At 36.8% G+C, this 19,953-nt stretch overlaps 1 protein-coding gene across 1 annotated transcript in view; it reads left to right on the top strand.

Moving 5' to 3' along the window:
- The window catches only part of ADGRV1 (adhesion G protein-coupled receptor V1), a 549,332-nt gene that overhangs the window by 52,335 nt on the left and 477,044 nt on the right, over positions 1-19,953 (top strand). Inside the window, exons 12-20 of the mRNA XM_088838471.1 lie at positions 2,028-2,154; positions 3,231-3,416; positions 4,135-4,315; positions 5,226-5,389; positions 6,766-6,889; positions 7,888-8,154; positions 15,150-15,276; positions 16,020-16,237; positions 16,750-17,493. Of these exons, the coding sequence (XP_088694597.1) occupies positions 2,028-2,154; positions 3,231-3,416; positions 4,135-4,315; positions 5,226-5,389; positions 6,766-6,889; positions 7,888-8,154; positions 15,150-15,276; positions 16,020-16,237; positions 16,750-17,493 (2,138 nt within the window). The remainder of the gene's footprint in view (positions 1-2,027; positions 2,155-3,230; positions 3,417-4,134; positions 4,316-5,225; positions 5,390-6,765; positions 6,890-7,887; positions 8,155-15,149; positions 15,277-16,019; positions 16,238-16,749; positions 17,494-19,953) is intronic.

Raw genomic sequence — 19,953 nt, 5'->3', positions numbered from 1 at the left:
CCTTGGAGCGGGCCTGGAAAGGAATGTCTTCAATGGGTCTTGACATGCTGGCTGGCCGTGGGGTCATCTTCCCTAAGTGGGAACTGCCGAACCTCTTGCTAGCATTTGTGAATAGCAAAGAACCCAGTGTGGGGAGTTCCCTTCAAGTGAATATGACCAGCTCGTGTGAGGGGGCGGGGGCGGGGGCAGGAAAGAAAGGCTTTCTTTAGCTTTCTTTTTACCCTGCCATTCACATTTCTAGCAGCATTAGTGAAGTTTTGGCAAATACTGTCTGTCTCCCTTCCCCCCCACCCGCCCCACACACACTTTCTTCTGTGTTGACAGGGTAGAAACCGAAAGGTTTGTCGTGTATTTTGGGTAAGTGTACTGAAGAATGTCTGGTTTGGGGTGATTCAACATTTTGCTTCTGCATGCCAATGTTTTGGACAAGGCTTCGGTTCTGCATGACTGCCAGCCCTGGGAAAGTTTGCTTGTCCACCTGCCTGTGCATGCTTTGTGTGTCCATTTATCTTCTAATGATAAGCTTATCTGAAGGGTTTTTTTTTTTTTTTGGTATTAAGAGTTTTAAATTATGAATACTATTAAGATAGCTGATAAAAATTTTGAGAATTTATGTAATTACATATTTTGAAGAACTTAAAAATTTTAGCTTTCCTGATAGCGTATGTATAACCAAGAAAACAATTAGTGTCCTTTGCTTGTGCAGTTCTTACTTAATGTTGTTTATGAATCTTGTGTTTGTTTCACAAAGAATTCAGAAGCAGAGTGTTCATTTTATCCATTGATTTTTGAGTGCGTTGAAGCAGTTTCTTGCCTGCATTCTCTTAGTTGTTGCGTAAAGAACTTTTCAAAACTTTGCCTTTTTTCCAAAAAGGTAGCATTTTTTAAGAAAGCTTAAAAATAAGTTCATTTGTTTAATGCTCAGAATGGCTTTTTGTATTCACATTCTGATCCTGTTTTTGTCTCAGCTTATATGGATATAGGAAGTTTTAATTAATAAAAATATTAAAATAAATGAAATATGGGCAAATTTACTATGAAAATCATATTAATAATAGAAAAAGCCTAACTGTCTTATTATTTTGATTATATCTTCTGTGGCCACTAGTATGCTAGGTATTGGTTGGCAGATTTCCAAAAACTGGAGCAGGATGTTAATTCAGATTCTCTGTTACACAGGAAGTGTGCTGTCCTTTCTACATATTAATTGTGGCTGCATTGTAATTTTGAGGTTTGATCAGGGTGCTTTTTGATTCAATAGAACGTGACATTTGGAATGGTTTAGAAGAGCTTGCAGGATTGAGAATTCTCAAAGAGTATGCTGGCTTTTAAACCCTCAGAGCCTTACAGTTCTAGTCCCTTTGATCATTTTAATTGTAGGCTGAACATAAAAACCAGAAATAAAAAAATCTTGTTTTAATATGTTCTTTTGAGATTTGTATAGGAATTGCTATAGCATATCATAATTTCAAATCCATTCTATTCCATTTTTTCATAATGTCCTTTTTCTTTTATTATAAAAGAAATATTATTTATATTTATTATTTATAGTATTTCTTTATAATAAAAGAAAAAGCATAAGGTTAAATCAGGGTGAACAGAATCATGCTGAAGGTCACGAAATATTTCTAAAATCTAATCACAATTTTATTTTTGGTCAGTGTGTCTTGCTTTAGTTCAAGCAGTTATCCAACTTGTATTCAATTAGTATAATCTATGTAATGAGTTTTTAAAAAACAAATTCAAGTGAATGTAAAATTTAAGCAATTTTATTTAGATTATTTTAAAACTATATATTACAAGTTAAATTTCTCTAATTAATTAATTAATAACACTCCCATAAGTGTTATTAGTGACACTGTTTTGCTCTTACGTGATTTTAATATACTTAAAAGTTTAAGTTTTAACTTCAAATATCTAATAACCTTCATATCCATTATCTGAAAGTGTTATAAATATTGCAAATAAGACTTCAAATTCAGAAGTCTATAGGTAGTGGATACCTTTTCCCCAACTGTTTTCTCCAGGGTCAGTGTAGAAAACCAAGTGTTGAAATCTGGATATACAAGCCGTGACCTAATTATTTTGGAAAATGATGATCCTGGGGGAGTTTTTGAGTTTTCTCCTGCTTCCAGAGGACCCTATATTATAAAAGTAAGTATGAAAGAGACTTCAATCTGTTCTGTACTCACAACCTCAGAAGAGCAATTTCAAAGGATTTGAACTTTTGTTGACTTTTTCCCTATCCTTTATATGGTACTTTACTGGCAGGAACATGGTCGTCATCATTATTGTTGGTATAATCATATAGATAACATGTAATTAGGATTCTGTTATGTTCTAGTCACTGTTCTAAGCAGTCTGTACTATATTTCAGTGTGAAAGAGACACATTGGCACTTCTAGCTGAGCCTTACACAAATTGCTTAAAGTTGTGATGCAAACCTTTTCAGTCTGAATTCAGAGTGTGGGATTATTTTTTTTAATACAGTTTTGAAAAGGTGTTTTCCATTTACAGTTATTGCAAAATATTGGCTATATTCCCCACGCTGTACAGTTTGTCCTTGAGCCTCTCTTATACCCAGTAGTTCGTACCTTGTATCCCCGACCCGTCTATTGCCCTCACTCCATAATAACTTCTAGTTCTCTGTATAGGAGCCTGCTTCTTTTTTGTTGTATTCACTATTTGTTGTATTTTTAGATTCCACATTTAAGTGATATTATACATTATTTGTCTTTCTCTGTCTGACTTATTTCACTTAGCGTAATGTCCTCTAAGCCCATTCACATTGAGTGTTAGTTGCTCAGTTGTGTCCCACTCTTTGTGATCCCATGGACTGTAGCCTGCCAGGCTCCTCTGTCCTTGGGATTTTCCAGGCAAGAATACTGGAGTGGGTTGCCATTCCCTTCTCTAGGGGATCTTCTTGACCCAGGGATTGAACCTGGGTCTCCTGCGTTGCAGGCAGATTCTTTACCATCTGAGGCACCAGGGAAGCCATTTGGCAGATGGCAAAATTTCTTTCTTTTTGATGACTGAGTAGTATTCCTTTCACACACACACACACACACACACACACACACACACACACACACATCACATCTTTACCATTCATCTGTTGATGGACACTTATATTGCTTTTGTATCTTAGCAATTATAAATAATGCTTCCATGAACACTGGGGTACATGTATCTTTTTGAATTTAGTGAATTTTTTTTTTTTTTTTTTTAAGGAAGGAGAATCTGTAGAGCTCCACATCATCCGATATAGGGGAGCACTGGTTAAGCAGTTTCTACACTATCGAATAGAGCCAAGAGATAGCAATGAATTCTATGGTAACACAGGAGTACTGGAATTTAAACCTGGGGAAAGGGAGATTGTAATCACCTTGCTGACAAGATTGGATGGGATACCAGAGGTATGGGACTTTATTTTTTTCTTGTGCCTTTGTGGAAAGTTGATAGTATCTAGTATATTATGGATATAGATAGTTTGAATGTTGGCAAGGAAATGCAGGAAAGGAGGCAGGCAAGAAAAGATAAAGAGAAGGACTTATGTTTGGATACTAAGAAACAAGCTTCAAAAGCAAAATAAGACTCATACCAATTTGAATTGTCCATTCTTACATAAAATGATAGCCGACAATCTGAAACTTATTAGTTTTTGTCTTTTAGCTTTATATAATCTGTATTGACTGAACTTTCAGGATGTGGTTTCAAACTGAAGAAATTTTTCTGTAAGATTACTCTTTTAAAGAAAATAAATTTAAGTTTTAAATATATTAAGAGAACCAGATCTTGTTCCATTATGTATTACATCATTGCATATGTAGCTTTTAAATTAATTTGATTTTATTAGTTTAAGTGACTGGAACATCAGTGATAAGATCCAGTCTCCTTACTATTTTAATGTAGCAACATGGTTTGTCTTTTCCCTTTTTGAATAATGTATATTTATATCTGATAACTGTCTTAATTGATGGAAAAATGTTGAAAAATTAAAAAAATCAGCTTTGTTTTTTTCAGTGAGTGCATTGTTATGAAAAATTGATGGTATTAATATTCTTGAATATATATTTTTATTTGCTTTGAAAATTTTAACTTTTTATTTTTCCTAATTTGACATGCTCACTTTAGTTGGATGAACATTATTGGGTGGTCCTCACCAGCCACGGTGAACGGGAAAGCAAGTTGGGAAGTGCTACAGTTGTCAACATAACAATTCTAAAAAATGATGATCCTCATGGGATTATAGAATTTGTTTCTGATGATCTAATTGTTACGATAAATGAAAGTAAAGGAGATGACACCTATAGTGGTAATGTATTCTACTTCTTATATTCCATTACTGTTTACTGAGGAAAAAATTTGACATTTTTTACTTTATTTCTTTTGTAGATAGTTATTTTTAGTTGTCCAGCTGCTTTAAATTACACATGGTGCAAAAATTAATGTTTTAAAAATCATATTTAACATTGTAATTTTTATTTCTTGTGTAGTATTATGATGATGGTGGCTCAGATGGTAAAGAATCTGCCTGCAGTGCAGGAGACCTGGGTTCAGTCCCTGGGTTGGGAAGATCTGCTGGAAAAGGCAATGGCTACCCACTCCATTATTCTTGACTGGAGAATTGCATGGACAGAGGAGCCTGGTGGGCCACAGTCCATGAGGTCACAAAGAGTCAGATATGATTGAGTGGCTAACACATACATTACAGTTATATTTTGATTTCCATTAACCATATGCAGTAGAACTCAAACATTCAAAAGAATGAGTTGAGTCAAATAGGAAAAGCTCTGAAACTGAGAGTTACATCTGGGGAACTCTTGCAGCGGCATGAAATGAGATGTAGTTTATCTTTAGAGCCATGTCTGTTTGGATAAGAAAATCGCTTTTGAGTGTGGAGCTTTCTCTGACTGCCTTTAGCAAATACGCTTATAGGACTTTGTGATAGATGTGCCTAGTCACCATTCTGTTCCTTGTGCTGAGTGACTTTTAAGATCTCAGACTGTGGTAGCAAAGATTGAGTCCATTTATTTTATCAATTGTATGGCTATAGAGGAAAGACTGGATTAATTTATATATACCTTGAGGCTGGGCTAAGCAAATGATTGATTTTTAATAAAAAGGGGGCATATTTTTACTTCTCTTTGACCAGTTTCTTTACTCATCATTTTAAAATTGTTTAATATGTGATCATATGTGTTATACCCGTTTGTATTTCACAGCTGTTTATGGTGTAATAAGAGATCGAGGCAACTTTGGTGATGTTAATGTATCATGGGTTGTTAGTCCAGATTTTACACAAGATGTGTTTCCTGTCCGAGCAACTCTCTTCTTTGGAGACCAGGAATTTTTAAAAAATATCACCATTTACTCCCTTCCAGATGAGGTAAATGTTACATGTTTAACTCTTATTGTTGTTTAATAGTTCTTTTTTATTGAATATTAAATATCTGGTAATACTTTGCCATGAGAGTATGTGATAAAGAACTCAGGTATAATGTTTTGACTATAAACCAAAGTGATTCCCAGGTGGCTCAGTGGTAAAGAATCTGCCAGCCAACGCAGGAGATGCCAGAGATGCCAGTTTGATCCCTGGATAGGGAAGATCCCCTGGAGTAGAAAATAACAACTCACTCCTGTGTTCTTGCTGGCAAAATCCCATGGGCAGAGGAGGCTGGTGGGCGATAGTTTGTGAGGTCACAAAGAGTCGGACATGACTAAGTGACTGAGCACACACACACACACACACACACACACACAACACACACAGACACAGACACACACACACACAAAACACACACACACACACACCAATGTAGAAATGTCATTTTCGGTTTCCCTACAGGCATTTTTAACTTTCAGTATTGATTGATAGTTGCTGCTGACACTGCCTAGGTGTCAAATATTAGAGAGTCACGCTTGTGAGAGAGGTTGTCAAGCGCTTGTTTGTACTTAAGGCCCTTTGAGATTGAGAGCGCCATCTACTGAGTACACTAGGGTGCACTTGCAGATTGAGGACATTGGTCCAGGTGGATGGTGGACTCGGCGTAATGCAGAGAAAAACTTAATGGAATGGACCTTTCTGAGGGGAACCGCACTTCAGATAGATATGGAAGCCTGTCTCCTTTCCCTCACACTCCTGCCTCCAGAGACAACATTCCAGCACTCTTCCGTTTTAGGATGTGGAGAAGACCAAGTCACACGGATGAGAAGAAAGCGAAAGTCCACGTGGGGAGGGATACAGGCTCAGAGACGCGGGGAGTCTCACCTTGTTAGGACAGTGGAATGAGGTCTTTGTGATGCACTTCTGTGAAACTTAAATAAAGTTTATAAGGGGGCTTTGAAAGCTAACTGAACCTTTGTTACTATTATGATTTCTGTTCTAAATGTGTCCAGAGGTTAGTTTTCTGTTTCACAGTTTTTCCTTAAAAGCAACATATAGCCCATTTTCTTACAGAAAAAAACTTAAGCTCTGTAGTATTTCTCTCTTTAATTTGCGTAAGGTAAAAATATCTCTATTTCCATTACATTTTATAGTGAGTCAAAATAAGGTGGCTGTTTGGATGAATGCATGTTAAAATTTTGAAGGGTTCTGATTCTTACTTGAATAACTTAGGGTGGTTCTGCTCAGAAGTGGAAATGAACATTAATACTGTTATTAATAAAGATTTTTTAAAAAAGATGAAACAATGTAGGTATATGTAGTGGAATTATTTGTACAGATCACCTGACTAAAAAGCATGTGTAACATTTTCCCAAAAGATTCCAGAGGAAACGGAGGAGTTTACCATTATCCTACTTAATGCCACTGGAGGAGCTAAAATAGGAAATAAAACTACTGCTACTCTGAGGATTAGAAGAAATGATGACCCTATTTATTTTGCAGGTGGTATTGCTTTCTTATTTGAGTTCACATCTTTCTTGAACAGTGTAAGGATGCTTTTTTCAATAATTGTTTTAAGTGAACATTTTCAATAAAGCATGATTGATATATGTTTAAATAGGATTTCATGATTTGACCATTATTCAATCTCTTTGACATTTTAACAGATATTTTTAAGGATTCAGAAGGAAAAATTAAGTACTATTTTGTTACCTTTCCTCTTGCTTTTAAATTTCAAGATATTTTCTTTCCTTTGTGCAAAGATGAACACTCTTCCATGTTACCTCTTCCAATACACAGGGAAGTAGTGCAGACAGTTCAGGGTTTGCGTATTGTACTTAATGAATGGTTACTTACTATAATTACTGTTAATTTCATGGACATATAAATTAACATGTAAATTAAGGTTTCCCCATTTTTCCCACTTGAATGCTTTCTTTACAACTGTCTTTGTCACTGGAGGCATCTTTTAATTTTATTTGGTATCTATAATTTATTGGTGTCTTATTCTTCCTTAAATCATTTTTGCAGGTTGTTCAATTTGCAACTGTAGAACTCTTAAACCTCTTGAATTTTATCGATCTATGTTTTAACCTTCAGTTAACATGTACTTAATGAGTTAGTCCTGTTTTCAGTCTTCTATTAACCCTGTAGAAGATGTGGAAGGTATCTGGGCCTATTTAAAAAAAAAATTTATGGCCTAAGTTTGGAAATGAATTCTATGAAACAGTAAGCAGAGGATTCCAGATAGTATACAGTTTACTGACAAATTGGGAGTTGCAGACAATGGATTTTGTGGGAATCAAGGCAAGAGGAAGGCCACTGACTCAAAGTAATCAGAGGAGACCTTAAGCAGGCATTGGAATCATAGCTCTCTTTCAGCAAAGACTCAGTGGAGAGCATTTCTTGTGGTGGGCAGGGAGAAACACGTGTGATCTGATAATATGTAGATGGAATCAGAAAAGCTCACACGTTCCTTTTTTTCTTTGTGAATATTTTAGAGCCTCGTGTAGTGAGGGTTCGGGAAGGTGAGACTGCTGACTTTAAAGTTCTCAGAAATGGATCTGTTGATGTGCCCTGCACCGTCCAATATACTACCATGGATGGGAAGGCTACCGCCAGAGAGGGAGACTTTGTTCCCATTGAAAAAGGAAAAATGCTTGTTTTTGCAGTTGGAAGTAGAGAGCAGAACATATCTGTATTCATTACGGAAGATGATATCCCAGAAACAGATGAGCCCTTTTATATAATCCTCTTTAACTCAACAGGTAAATAAATTATATTTATGGCAAATCTGTTGTTTCAGTTCTTTTACAAGATGGCATTTAAATACTTCACTGTCACCTGGGAATGTTCAAGAGCAAAATTGTTTCATTGATTTCTTGAGGGAAGGGGTGAAAGAACACATGTGTTGAAACTTTGTGTACCTGATATACCCTATGTCATTATTTTTAATCTTTTTTTCACAAATAGCACATGTAGAAAATTATGTTATTATATGAGGAATAGAAATCTTCCAGCCGAAACTACCCGAAGTCTTTTCTAGTCACTCAAGGACTTAGGGCGTTATTATTCTGTAGACTTTTCCCTTCTATCAGGGCATGGGGCATCGTGGTTGGGAAGCTGTATTCAGCAGGTGACTGAGCCCAACTGACTGATAATTCTCTGTAGCTGTAGTTATAATGTGTGCCAGTTTGCAAGGGGGAAAGATAGACTTTTCCTTCTTCTCTATATTATGATTGAAGCAGAATGTTTTGCCCCTATCTTTAGTAAATTGAAACTTCCCTGGTGGCTCAGATGGTAAAACGTCTGCCTTCAATGCGGGAGACCCGGGTTCGATCCCTGGGTCAGGAAGATCTCCTGGAGAAGGCAATGGCAACCCACTCCAGTACTCTTGCCTGGAAAATCCCATGGATGGAGGAGTCTTGTAGGCTACAGTCCATGGGGTCGCAGAGAGTCCGAAACACTTCACTTTCACTTTAGTAAATTAGAGAGGCTATAGCTTCTTTTGGTAACTGTTTTACTCTTTTAAGAGTACACAGAGGTATTTTTTCCTTAATCTTTTCTAGTAAGTTGAAGACATGATACTCTATCACCCCTGATTATGCAAGTGTGTTTTTTCATATATACAAGACATTTTCCTACATAACCACAATATAACCATTAAAATCAGGAGATTAATACAATCATCGCCTCAGACCCCATTCAGATTTCTCCATTTTTCCCATCAGTGTCCTTTCGAGCAAAATGATCCTTTCCCAGATCATGTGTTGCGTTTAATTGCTGTGCATCTTTAATCTCTTCGGTCTGAAATACTCAGTCTTTCCTTGACTTATATGACCTTTATAGTACGGAAGATTACAGGGCAGTTATTTTGTCAAATGTCCTTCATTTTGGTTGGTTTGATGTTCTTCATTATTAGGTTCAGGTTTTGCATTCTTGGCAGGAATTGTGTAGAAGAATTCCGTGTTCCCATCACATCCCTCCCGTTGGCACAAATTTCTATTTTGTCCCTTTACTGCCAGGTCTATTTTGACCACAATTTAGGCAGTGATTGCCAGGCTTCTCTACTGTACTTTTTGTTCCTTTGTTTTTAATACAAATTTTGTGGGGGAAGTACTTTAAAACTATGTAACTATCCTGTTACTCATCAAACTTTCAATTTTTTCACGGACATTTATTTATCAGTATGGGCTTATGATTTCTGTTTAATGCAGTGGGTTATATTTCACTATGATTATTTACTTTGATGGTCGAATTATCCTGGGTTTGGCTAGGGGTGGTCTGTTAAAATGACTTTCTTGTCTTTTTGACATGTTCCTATTATTCTTTGAGCATTTTCTTACTTCCTGGCACAGAAAGCTGTTTCACACTGATCTGGTACTTTTCCTGTAAAAACCCTGAGATCAGTCATTTGTTTCAAGAAGCCCTGACTCCTTTCAGTGTAGAATTCTGTTTATATACCAGAACCTCAATACGGGGTGTGGTAATTGTTTCTTAGGCTATTCTCCTCCTAGGCCCAGTTTAAGAGATAGGGAATGCATGTATGTCTGTATGCATTTTTGTGCTGGGTGAGCCAACAAGTTTGTTTAGGTTTTTCTGTAAAGTTACAGAAAAACATGAATGAACTTTTTGACTGTTCTTATATATATATTTGTCGTAGTTGTGTAATCGTTAAGTTGTGTTTGACTCTTTGTGACCCCATGGACTGTAGCCTGCCAGACTTGTCTGTCCAAGAGATTTTCCAGGCAAGAATACTGGAGTGGGTTGCCATTTCCTTCTCTGGGGGATCTTCCTTACCCAGGGATCAAGCCCATGTCTCCTGCCTTGGCGGTGGATTCTTTACCTTGGAGCCCCCAGGAAAGCCCCTCAATATATACACATACACATTAACGTCTGTAGTTCTGTACCCAGCTGTATATATTGAAGGCCATTGTATCTAGTATCACAGGGCTTGTTCTAGTTTTCTCTGTTTTCCTATTTATCCCTCTGTCCTCTGGTTGAGAAATCCAGCTTCCTTTATCATTATTATTTTTTAAAATTAATTTATTATAATTGGAGGCTAATTACTTTACAATATTTGGTGGTTTTGCCATACGTTGACATGAATCAGCCACTGGTGTACATGTGTCCCTCATCCTGAACCCCTTTCCCACCTCACTCCCATCCCATCCCTCTAAGTTGTCCCAGTACACTGGCTTTGAGTGCCCTGTTTCATGCATTGAACTTGGACTGCTGATCTATTTCACATATGGTAGTATACATGTTTCAGTGCTATTCTCTCAAATCATCCCACCCCCGCCTCCCACAGAGTCCAAAAGACTGTTCTTTATATCTGTGTCTCTTTTGCTGTCTCGCATATAGAGTTGTTGTTACCATCTTTCTGAATTCCATATATATGCGTTAATATACTGTATTGGTGTTTTTCTCTCTGACTTACTTCACTCTGTATAATAGGCTACAGTTTCATCCACTTCATTAGAACTGACTCAAATGCGTTCTTTTTTAATAGTTGAGTAATATTCCATTATGTATATCTACCACAACTTTCTTATCCATTCATCTGCCGACAGACATCTAGGTTGCTTCCATGTCCTAGCTATTGTAAACAGTGCTGCAATGAACATTGGGGTACACGTGTCTCTTTCAATTCTGGTTTCCTCAGTGTGTATGCCCAGCAGTGGGATTGCTGGGTCGTATGGCAGTTCTATTTCCAATTTTTTAAGGAATCTCCACACTGTTCTCCATAGTGGCTGTATTAGTTTGCATTCCCACCAACAGTGTAAGAGGGTTCCCTTTTCTCTGCACCATCTCCAGCATTTATTGTTTGTAGACTTTTGGATAGCAGCCATTCTGACTGGCGTGAGATGGTACCTCATTGTGGTTTTGGTTTGCATTTCTCTGATAATGAGTGAGGTTGAGCATCTTTTCATGTGTTTGTTAGCCATTTGCATGTCTTCTTTGGAGAAATGTCTGTTTAGTTCTTTGGCCCATTTGTTGATTGGGTCGTTTATTTTTCTGGTATTGAACTGCAGGAACTGCTTGTATATTTTTGAGATTCACTCTTTGTCAGTTGCTTCATTTGCTATTATTTTCTCCCATTCTGAAGGCTGTCTTTTCACCTTGCTTATAGTTTCCTTCATTGTGCAAAAGCTTTTAATTTTTATTAGGTCCCATTTGTTTATTTTTGCTTTTATTTCCAATATTCTGGGAGGTGGGTCATAGAGGATCCTGCTGTGATTTATGTCAGAGAGTGTTCTGTCTATGTTTTCTTCTAGGAGTTTTATAGTTTCTGGTCTTACATTTAGATCTTTAATCCATTTTGAGTTTATTTTTGTGCATGGTATTAGAAAGTGTTCTAGTTTCATTTCTTTACAGGTGGTTGACCAGTTTTCCCAGTACCACTTGTTAAAGACATTGTCTTTTCTTCCTTGTATATTTTTGCCTCCTTTGTCAAAGATAGGTGTCCATAGGTGCATGGGTTTATCTCTAGGCTTTCTATTTTGTTCTATTGATCTGTATTTCTGTCTTTGTGCGAGTACCATACTGTCTTGATGACTGTGGCTTTGTAGTATAGCCTGAAGTCAGGCAGGTTGATTCCTCCTGTTCCATTCTTCTTTCTCAAGATTGCTTTGGCTATTTGAGGTTTTTTGTATTTCCATACAAATTGTGAAATTATTTGTTCTAGTTTTGTGAAAAATACCATTGGTAGCTTGATAGGGATTGCATTGAATCTATAGATTGCTTTGGGTAATATACTCATTTTCACTATATTGATACTTCCGATCCATGAACATGGTATATTTCTCCATCTATTTTGTGTCCTCTTTGATTTCTTTCATCAGTGTTTTATAGTTTTCTACATATAGGTCTTTTGTTTCTTTAGGTAAATTTATTCCTAAGTGTTTTATTCTTTTCATCGCAATGGTAAATGGGATTGTTTTCTTAATTTCTCTTTCTGTTTTCTCATTGTTAGTGTATAGGAATGCAAGGGGTTTCCTGTGTATTAATTTTGTATTCTGCAACTTTACTATATTCATTGACTAGATCTAATAATTTTCTGGTGGAATCTTTAGGGTTTTCTATGTAGAGGATCATGTCATCTTTAAACAGTGAGTGTTTTACTTGTTCTTTTCCAATCTGGATTCCTTTTATTTCTTTTTCTTCTCTGATTGCTGTGGCTAAAACTTTGAAAACTATCTTGAATAGTAGTGGTGAGAGTGGGCACCCTTGTTTTGTTCCTGACTTTAGGGAAAATGCTTTCAGTTTTTCACCATTGAGGATAATATTTGCTGTGGGTTTATCATATATGGCTTTTATTATGTTGAGGTATGTTCCTTCTGTGCCTGCTTTCTGGAGAGTTATTTTTTATCATAAATGGGTGTTGAATTTTGTCAGGCTTTCTCTGCATCTATTGAAATAATCATATTGTTTTTATCTTTCAATTTGTTAATGTGTACCACTCAGATTGCTTTGTAAATACTGAAGAATCCTTGCCTCCCTGGGATAAAGTCCACTTGGGCTTTATGATGCATGATCTTTTTAATATGTTGTTGGATTCTGTTTGCTAGAATTGTGTTGAGGATTTTTGTATCTGTGTTCATCAGTGATATTGTCCTGTTCAGTTCAGTTGTTCAGTCGTGTCCCACTCTTTGTGACCCCATGAATCACAGCACGCCAGACCTCCCTGTCCATCACCAGCTCCTGGAGTTCACTCAAACTCACCTCCATCGATGATGATGCCATCCAGCCATCTCATTCTCTGTCATCCTCTTCTCCTCCTGCCCCCAATCCCTCCCAGCATCAGAGTCTTTTCCAGTGAGTCAACTCTTCGCATGAGGTGGCCAAAGTATTGGAGCTTCAGCTTTAGCATCAGTCCTTCCAATGAACACCCAGGACTGATCTCCTTTAAAATGGACTGGTTGGATCTCCTTGCAGTCCAAGGGACTCTTAAGAGTCTTCTCCAACACCACAGTTCAAAAGCATCAGTTCTTCGGCGATCAGCTTTCTTCACAGTCCAACTCTCACATCCATACATGACCACTGGAAAAGACATAGCCTTGACTAGACGGACCTTGGTTGGCAAATTATCTTTAATATGTTTACTTATTTAATCAGTTCACCCTATGTGTAACCACTTTCCATTGCTTTGTTTACCTTCTTGCTAAAACAAGATGACCTTTCTTACTACACTTGGGTTCTCACTTGCTGCTCCAGGCCAACCCTCTTCCACCACATGGATGTCCTCCCACTCTACTCAGACTCCAGCATCGAGCACCAGGATTTTCTCTGTTGGAGGTGTCCTTCTTTCCCTGAGCAAGCTCTAACCTTGGACTGGGTTCCTGTGGTGCCCTGTCCCTTACCCTCTGTGTGCATGCGTACCTCATGCCTCTTACATGCAAATAGTCAGAGAGAAGATGGTGAAAAAATAGAGATTGCTTAATTTTTGTATGTGCTGTTTGTCATTCTCCCTATTCCTTTGACTCTGTCTTTTGTGTCTTCCTTTTTCCCTTCATTTCTATTATTTGCTGTACCACCTGTGATATATTGCATCACAAATGTACATGAAAGCAGAACCCTACCAAAATTAGGCTTTCTTGTTTTTGTTTTAGATTTTATGATATATTCTAAGTTATTCTATTACTCTGTAATGTCAGGATTTTTTATATGACTTACTGTCTGTCTTTTTTGTTTCCTCTTCTTTTCATTGGCTGATTATCTAGTACGGTTAAGTACAGCCATATATTTATATAAATTACTTATAATGGGCTGGTTTTCCACACATGTCTGTTTCTCTAAGTTTAGTTTTATGTGTTGTCCTCATCTAATTTTCAAAGTTTTATTTGTATCTGTTCAGTAAACTTTCATAAATACCAGGGACTGAGCCTCTACTCTGCTAGGAAATGAAGTTGATTAAGAAGCATTTGTCCAAGGACTTATAGTGAATTGTATGTGTATGTGTGTGAGTGTGTATATATGTCAGTATGTCTGTGTTAGTGTAATGTGATAATCGCTATGTTAGATTGACAAAGTGTGAAGTGGTGTAGGAACACAGCAGAGGTGCACTTAACTTGGGAATTCAAGGAAAAATTCCCAAAAGACTTGTTGCTTGAGGTGGGTCCTGAGGAGTGATGAAAGGTGAATAAAGATGGGGAAGAGTTGCTTACAGAGGTGACAGCTGCAGTGGAGAGTAAAAGCTATGGACCTCAAGGGACTGGTGAGAAGAGATGGGATTTATTGGCTGTTACAGTGTTAACAGGCTGTGGAAAGAACTGGAGTAGAAAGAAATCATGTTCAACATAATAAAGATTGCTTTGTTCTATGTATGACCAGATCAAACTCTGCTATGTGAAGGCAGAGATCAAAAGGGAAGTACTTAAGCCAGTGGTTCTAATTAATGTATCTTATAGGGTAATCCTTTCATTCATTATTTTTTTATGAAATGAATCTACCTCAACATTTTGAAATTTGATAAAGCCATGTTTTAAATTTCTAATTAAATTATTGAAGTGATATTTCTATTATGAAAATGTCATGTATGTTTTTCAATAAAGCAGTTCTTCTGTAATTAAACATTTCCCTGGAGACAAGTCATAGTAAACTTATTTAGGCATCTCTTTCTCTCAATTATTTATGACCTTCAATGAGGAAATTCCTCTTGGAATTTGAACCTTATTACGAGCTGTTTCTTAGTTTAAAAGTACAGATTTAACAGTAAGTTAAGTACTTTTTTGTTATTTTGACTCCTCCATTTTTAATTTAGGTGATACAGTTGTATATCCACATGCAGTAGCTACAGTGATAATTGAAGCTAATGATGACCCAAATGGTATTTTTGCTTTGGAGCCCATAGACAAAGCAGTTGAAGAAGGAAAGACTAATTCATTTTGGTAAGCATGTTTACATAAGGCAAATTGAAAGTTGAATAAAGTAAAATAAAATCTTTATATATGCAAGAATTTGAAACATAGTTAATCTTTCAAAATTAAAAAATATGCCTATGAATGGAATAAATTCAGAGTTGGTTGTCTGATTAAATCGTAAACTTTTTTATGCTGTTTTCACTTGTTAAAAAAATTCTTAACACTTTAGATGGTAAGAGAAATTATTCTTTTTACCCTCCTTAACCCCAACTTTTGTTCCTCATCAGAACACAGAGACTTAAATTATCTAAGGTCTTCTGGAACTCTTCTTTCAAGTGATATGTACTTACCCTCACCCTGGGCTTTGCTTTAGAAGAACTTTTGTCAATTCTCATCTGAATATTTTTGATTGAATTTATCTTAGAATTTATCTATTCTAAGAATTAAATTCTGTCTTAGATAGAATTTATCTAATAATTTATCTATTCTAGATAGAATTTTATCTATCTATTAGAATTTATCTATTAGTTTGGATCTATTAGTTATGATTTTTAAACATTCTTCTCTTTATTATTTAAGGTTCTACTTCATTTGTCCTTTTCCATAAGATTCTTCATGGTTGCTCAGGAAGAACTGGCTGGCTGGTTTATATTAAAGATGATAAACAGACAAAGTGTATTTCTGAGATAATGCAGAAAGTTCTCATTAGAGTTGGATTTGCCACTTCCACATTTTTCATAAGAAATAATTTTCTTTACTTTGTTTTATAGGATTTTGAGGCACCGGGGACACTTTGGCAATGTTTCTGTGGCTTGGCAGCTCTTTCAGAATGATTCTGCTCTGCACCCTGGACAAGAGTTCTATGAAACTTCAGGGACTGTTAACTTTATGGATGGAGAAGGAGCCAAACCAATAATTCTTCATGCTTTTCCAGACAAAATTCCTGAATTCAACGAGTTTTATATTTTAAAGCTTGTAAACATTTCAGGTGCAGTGTTTTCCCACCTATTTTATTTTACCACTAAAGTTTAATATTTTATGCTGAAATAACTAGAGCTAGGTAGAAAATACACCTAATGAAGTTTTATGGATGGAAACTTATTTCCATACTCAAACTTGCAAGTAAATTTTTTTCCCCCTACCAAATAGAGTATCTCAAGCAAAACAGTAATAGACGATAGGAAGTACAGATTCATGGTAGCTTAAAAAGCTTGGCCTTTGTACCGTAATTTAAGTAATAATCCATGTCCCCATCAGTTTTGGTTTTAAGCATGAGAATTAAGGCTTTCTAGTTAATATCCTGTTTTTAGACTCAGCTGGTTGTTAATGAAATGACAGTGAATACCCTTGAAAATGAGGTGAAAGCTGTATGGTGACACTATGTTCATTGATCAACAAGTAAAGTACTTAATGAGAAGTTTGGTAAACAAATTTCTTTTGCCCTCACTTTATACTGGAAAGTATTTTCAATTCTGATATTTTATTGTGATTTCATTACAGGTGGGTCCCCAGGTCCTGGGGGCCAGCTGGCAGCAACCAACCTCCAGGTGACAGTAATGATTCCATTCAATGATGATCCCTTTGGAGTTTTCATCTTGGATCCAGAGTGCCTAGAGAGAGAAGTGGCAGAAGACGTCCTCTCGGAAGACGCTATGTCTTATATCACCAACTTTACCGTTGTGAGACAGCAGGGCACCTTTGGTGATGTTCGAGTAGGCTGGGAAATATTGTCTAGTGAGTTCACTGCTGGTTTGCCTCCAGTGATAGATTTTTTGCTGGCTGGAATTTTTCCCAGCACCGTGCATTCACAGCCACACAGGAGGCGTCACCATAGTGGAACAGACGCTTTGTACTTCAGTGGACTAGAGGGTGCATTTGGAACTGTTAATTCAAAATACCATCCCTCGAGGAACAACTCAATTGCCAACTTTACATTTTCCGCTTGGGTAATGCCCAATGCCAATACGAATGGATTTGTTATAGCAAAGGATGATGGTAATGGAGGCATCTACTATGGGATAAAAATTCACACAAATGAATCCCACGTGACACTTTCCCTCCATTACAAAACTCTGGGTTCCAATGCTACGTATGTTGCCAAGACCACTGTCATGAAATATCTGGAAGAAAATGTCTGGCTGCATCTTCTAATTGTCCTGGATGATGGTATAATTGAGTTCTACCTTGATGGAAATGCAATGCCTAGAGGAATCAAGAGTCTGAAAGGAGAAGCCATTACTGATGGTGAGTGTCATCTCCACAATTAACACCCTGCATTTTGAGTTTTGAAAAATTTTGACTTCTTAAAACCTCACAGGTATTTCTGGGGAGAGGGGAGGAGAGGGTGAGATGTATGGAGAGAGTAACATGGAAACGTATGTTACTGTATGTAAAATAGTTAGCCAATGGGAATTTGCTGTATGTCTCAGGGAACTCAAACAGGGGCTCTGTAACAACCTAGAGGGGTGGGGTGGGGAGGGAGATGGAAGGGAGGTTCAAAAGGGAGGGGACATATATATACCTATGGCTGATTCATGCTGGTGTTTGACAGAAAACAGCAAAATTCTGTAAAGCAATTTTCCTTCAGTCAAAAAAAAAAAAAGGCCTAGCAAATATTTAAAAATCTGCTTGGTGTTTCGGTTTATAATTTCTTTAAATAAAACTATGTGTCTACCAAGACCATAAGTTTTGTGCTGGGTACTGTAGAAATGAATTGGGCAGAGACTCTGCCTTTGAAGGTAGCTGAAATAGGGTCTGGGAGAAAGGTATGCAAACAGATCACTTCAGCACATGGTAGGAAGAAAGAAAAAAAAATTACCAAGTAGAAACATTTGTTCCTCTTGTGGTCGTAGGAGAGTTGGGCATGAATTCCAGGTAGAGAAAAGAACAAAGGTGTGGAAATGTGAAACAGAATATTGCATCTGGGGAAACTGCTACCAGCTCAGTATTTCTGAAGGTAGAGTATGTTGGAGATAAGATTAAAGAGGAGTCAAAAGAAAATTATATTAAGCAATCTAGCAATCACAGAGGTTTCAAGGAACAAGAGTTAAAGTGGTGAATTCTATGGTGTGCTTTATAGAGAGGATCTTTGTGGTCTTTAAGCTGGACCACTGTGTGCTGTTTCCCTGAGAAACACACTTGTGTGCGTGTTTCTTCCCAAATATTCCGTTCCGTTCAGTCGCTTAGTCGTGTCCGACTCTTTGCGACCCCGTGGACTGTAGCCTACCAGGCTTCTCCGTCCATGGGATTCTCCAGGCAAGAATACTGGAGTGGGTTACCATTTCCTTCTCCAGGGGATCTTCCCGACCCAGGGATCGAACCCGGGTCTCCCGCATTGGAGGCAGACGCTTTAACCTCTGAGCCACCAGGGAAGCCCCAAATATTACTTATCTCTATTATAGTCAGAATTCCCTCCCAACCCCTCTATCCTGTGATTTGGTTCTGGTTTTTTTTTTTTTTTTATGTGGGAAAATAGAACAGAGCTTGTACGATATCTTAACAGATTATCTTTCCTTCTGAACCTCCTGCATTAGCTATCTGGTTATATTTTTTCTTTCCTAGTAGAAAAGAAGAGGAGCAAAAGAAAACGTACACACTGCTGATTTCAACCTCAAGAACTATGCTTACAGTGCTCTGTGGCATTAAATTATTATCATTTGATTATGAATGCATACATATGTTTGTTAACATTGATTTTTTTGGGTGATAGAATGAGAATGGGAAAGACTGGGGAAAGTAAGACTTGGTGTTTCTTTTCTCTGTGTTGCTTGCTGCAAAGAACTTATATTGTTTATGTAATTTGTAACTTAAAATGGAGAAAGTGTATATATATTGGTTATGAATGAAATGCAGGGTATTATATGTTTATTATAAAATATATTAAAGTACATATACATGACTTTTTTAAAATTTTAAATGAATCAGTTTCAGCACTCCATATAACCAGTCACCGCATCAAGATTTTTTTTTCCAGAAACCCTCTCTTTTTTTCTTTGCTAGTCATTGACTCACCACCATGCCCAGCTACTATTGCCATTTCTAAGAGCCTAATATTAGTTTTTAATGTTTTTAAAATTTATGCAAATAGGACTGAGCGGTGTGTACACTTGAGTGTCTGAGGTTTGTTCAATGGTGTGTGTGAAGTTCATCTATATTTTTGTCTGTCGTAAACATTTCACTGTTTCAGTCAGTCCAGAACCACTGGAGAAGGCATGGAGGCAATCCCAAATCACCGCCAAACTGTCATCTTCCATAAATATTTTAGTTGAGTTATTGGAGGGAATAAGTAAAGAAATAAGAATTGTTGAATTCCCGAAAGGGTTTCTGGTTGCTACATAGTAATGTAGTTAAGCTGCATGTTGTTATTATCATGAAAAAGTCCCTGAGACTGATATAGTTGTTGTTTCTAGAAAGGGATATTTCTTTTTCTACATTTATTGCATTGATTTATTGGGTAAAAATTTATATTTGGTCCATAAGAATTTCTTTTGCTGAATTTTCACAACTTTAACTTAAGGTAACTTTCTAACAGACCAAGAATTGAAATTCACAAAGAACAGTAATACTAAAGTTTTAAAATTGTGACTGAGTTGAATCATTCCATTCTTAGATGTGCAAGGAAATTTTTAAATTTCCTGGAAGAAATGGCTGTCTTAATATATACACATACATTTGTATATACACATACACATGTGCAACATATCC

This window comes from Moschus berezovskii, chromosome 8, assembly GCF_049115385.1.
Source record: "Moschus berezovskii isolate FMDL1 chromosome 8, NW_MosBer_1.0, whole genome shotgun sequence".
NCBI lineage: Eukaryota > Metazoa > Chordata > Mammalia > Artiodactyla > Moschidae > Moschus > Moschus berezovskii.
Note: the sequence above shows the minus strand (reverse complement) of the source record. Positions and strands in the feature narration are given on the sequence as shown.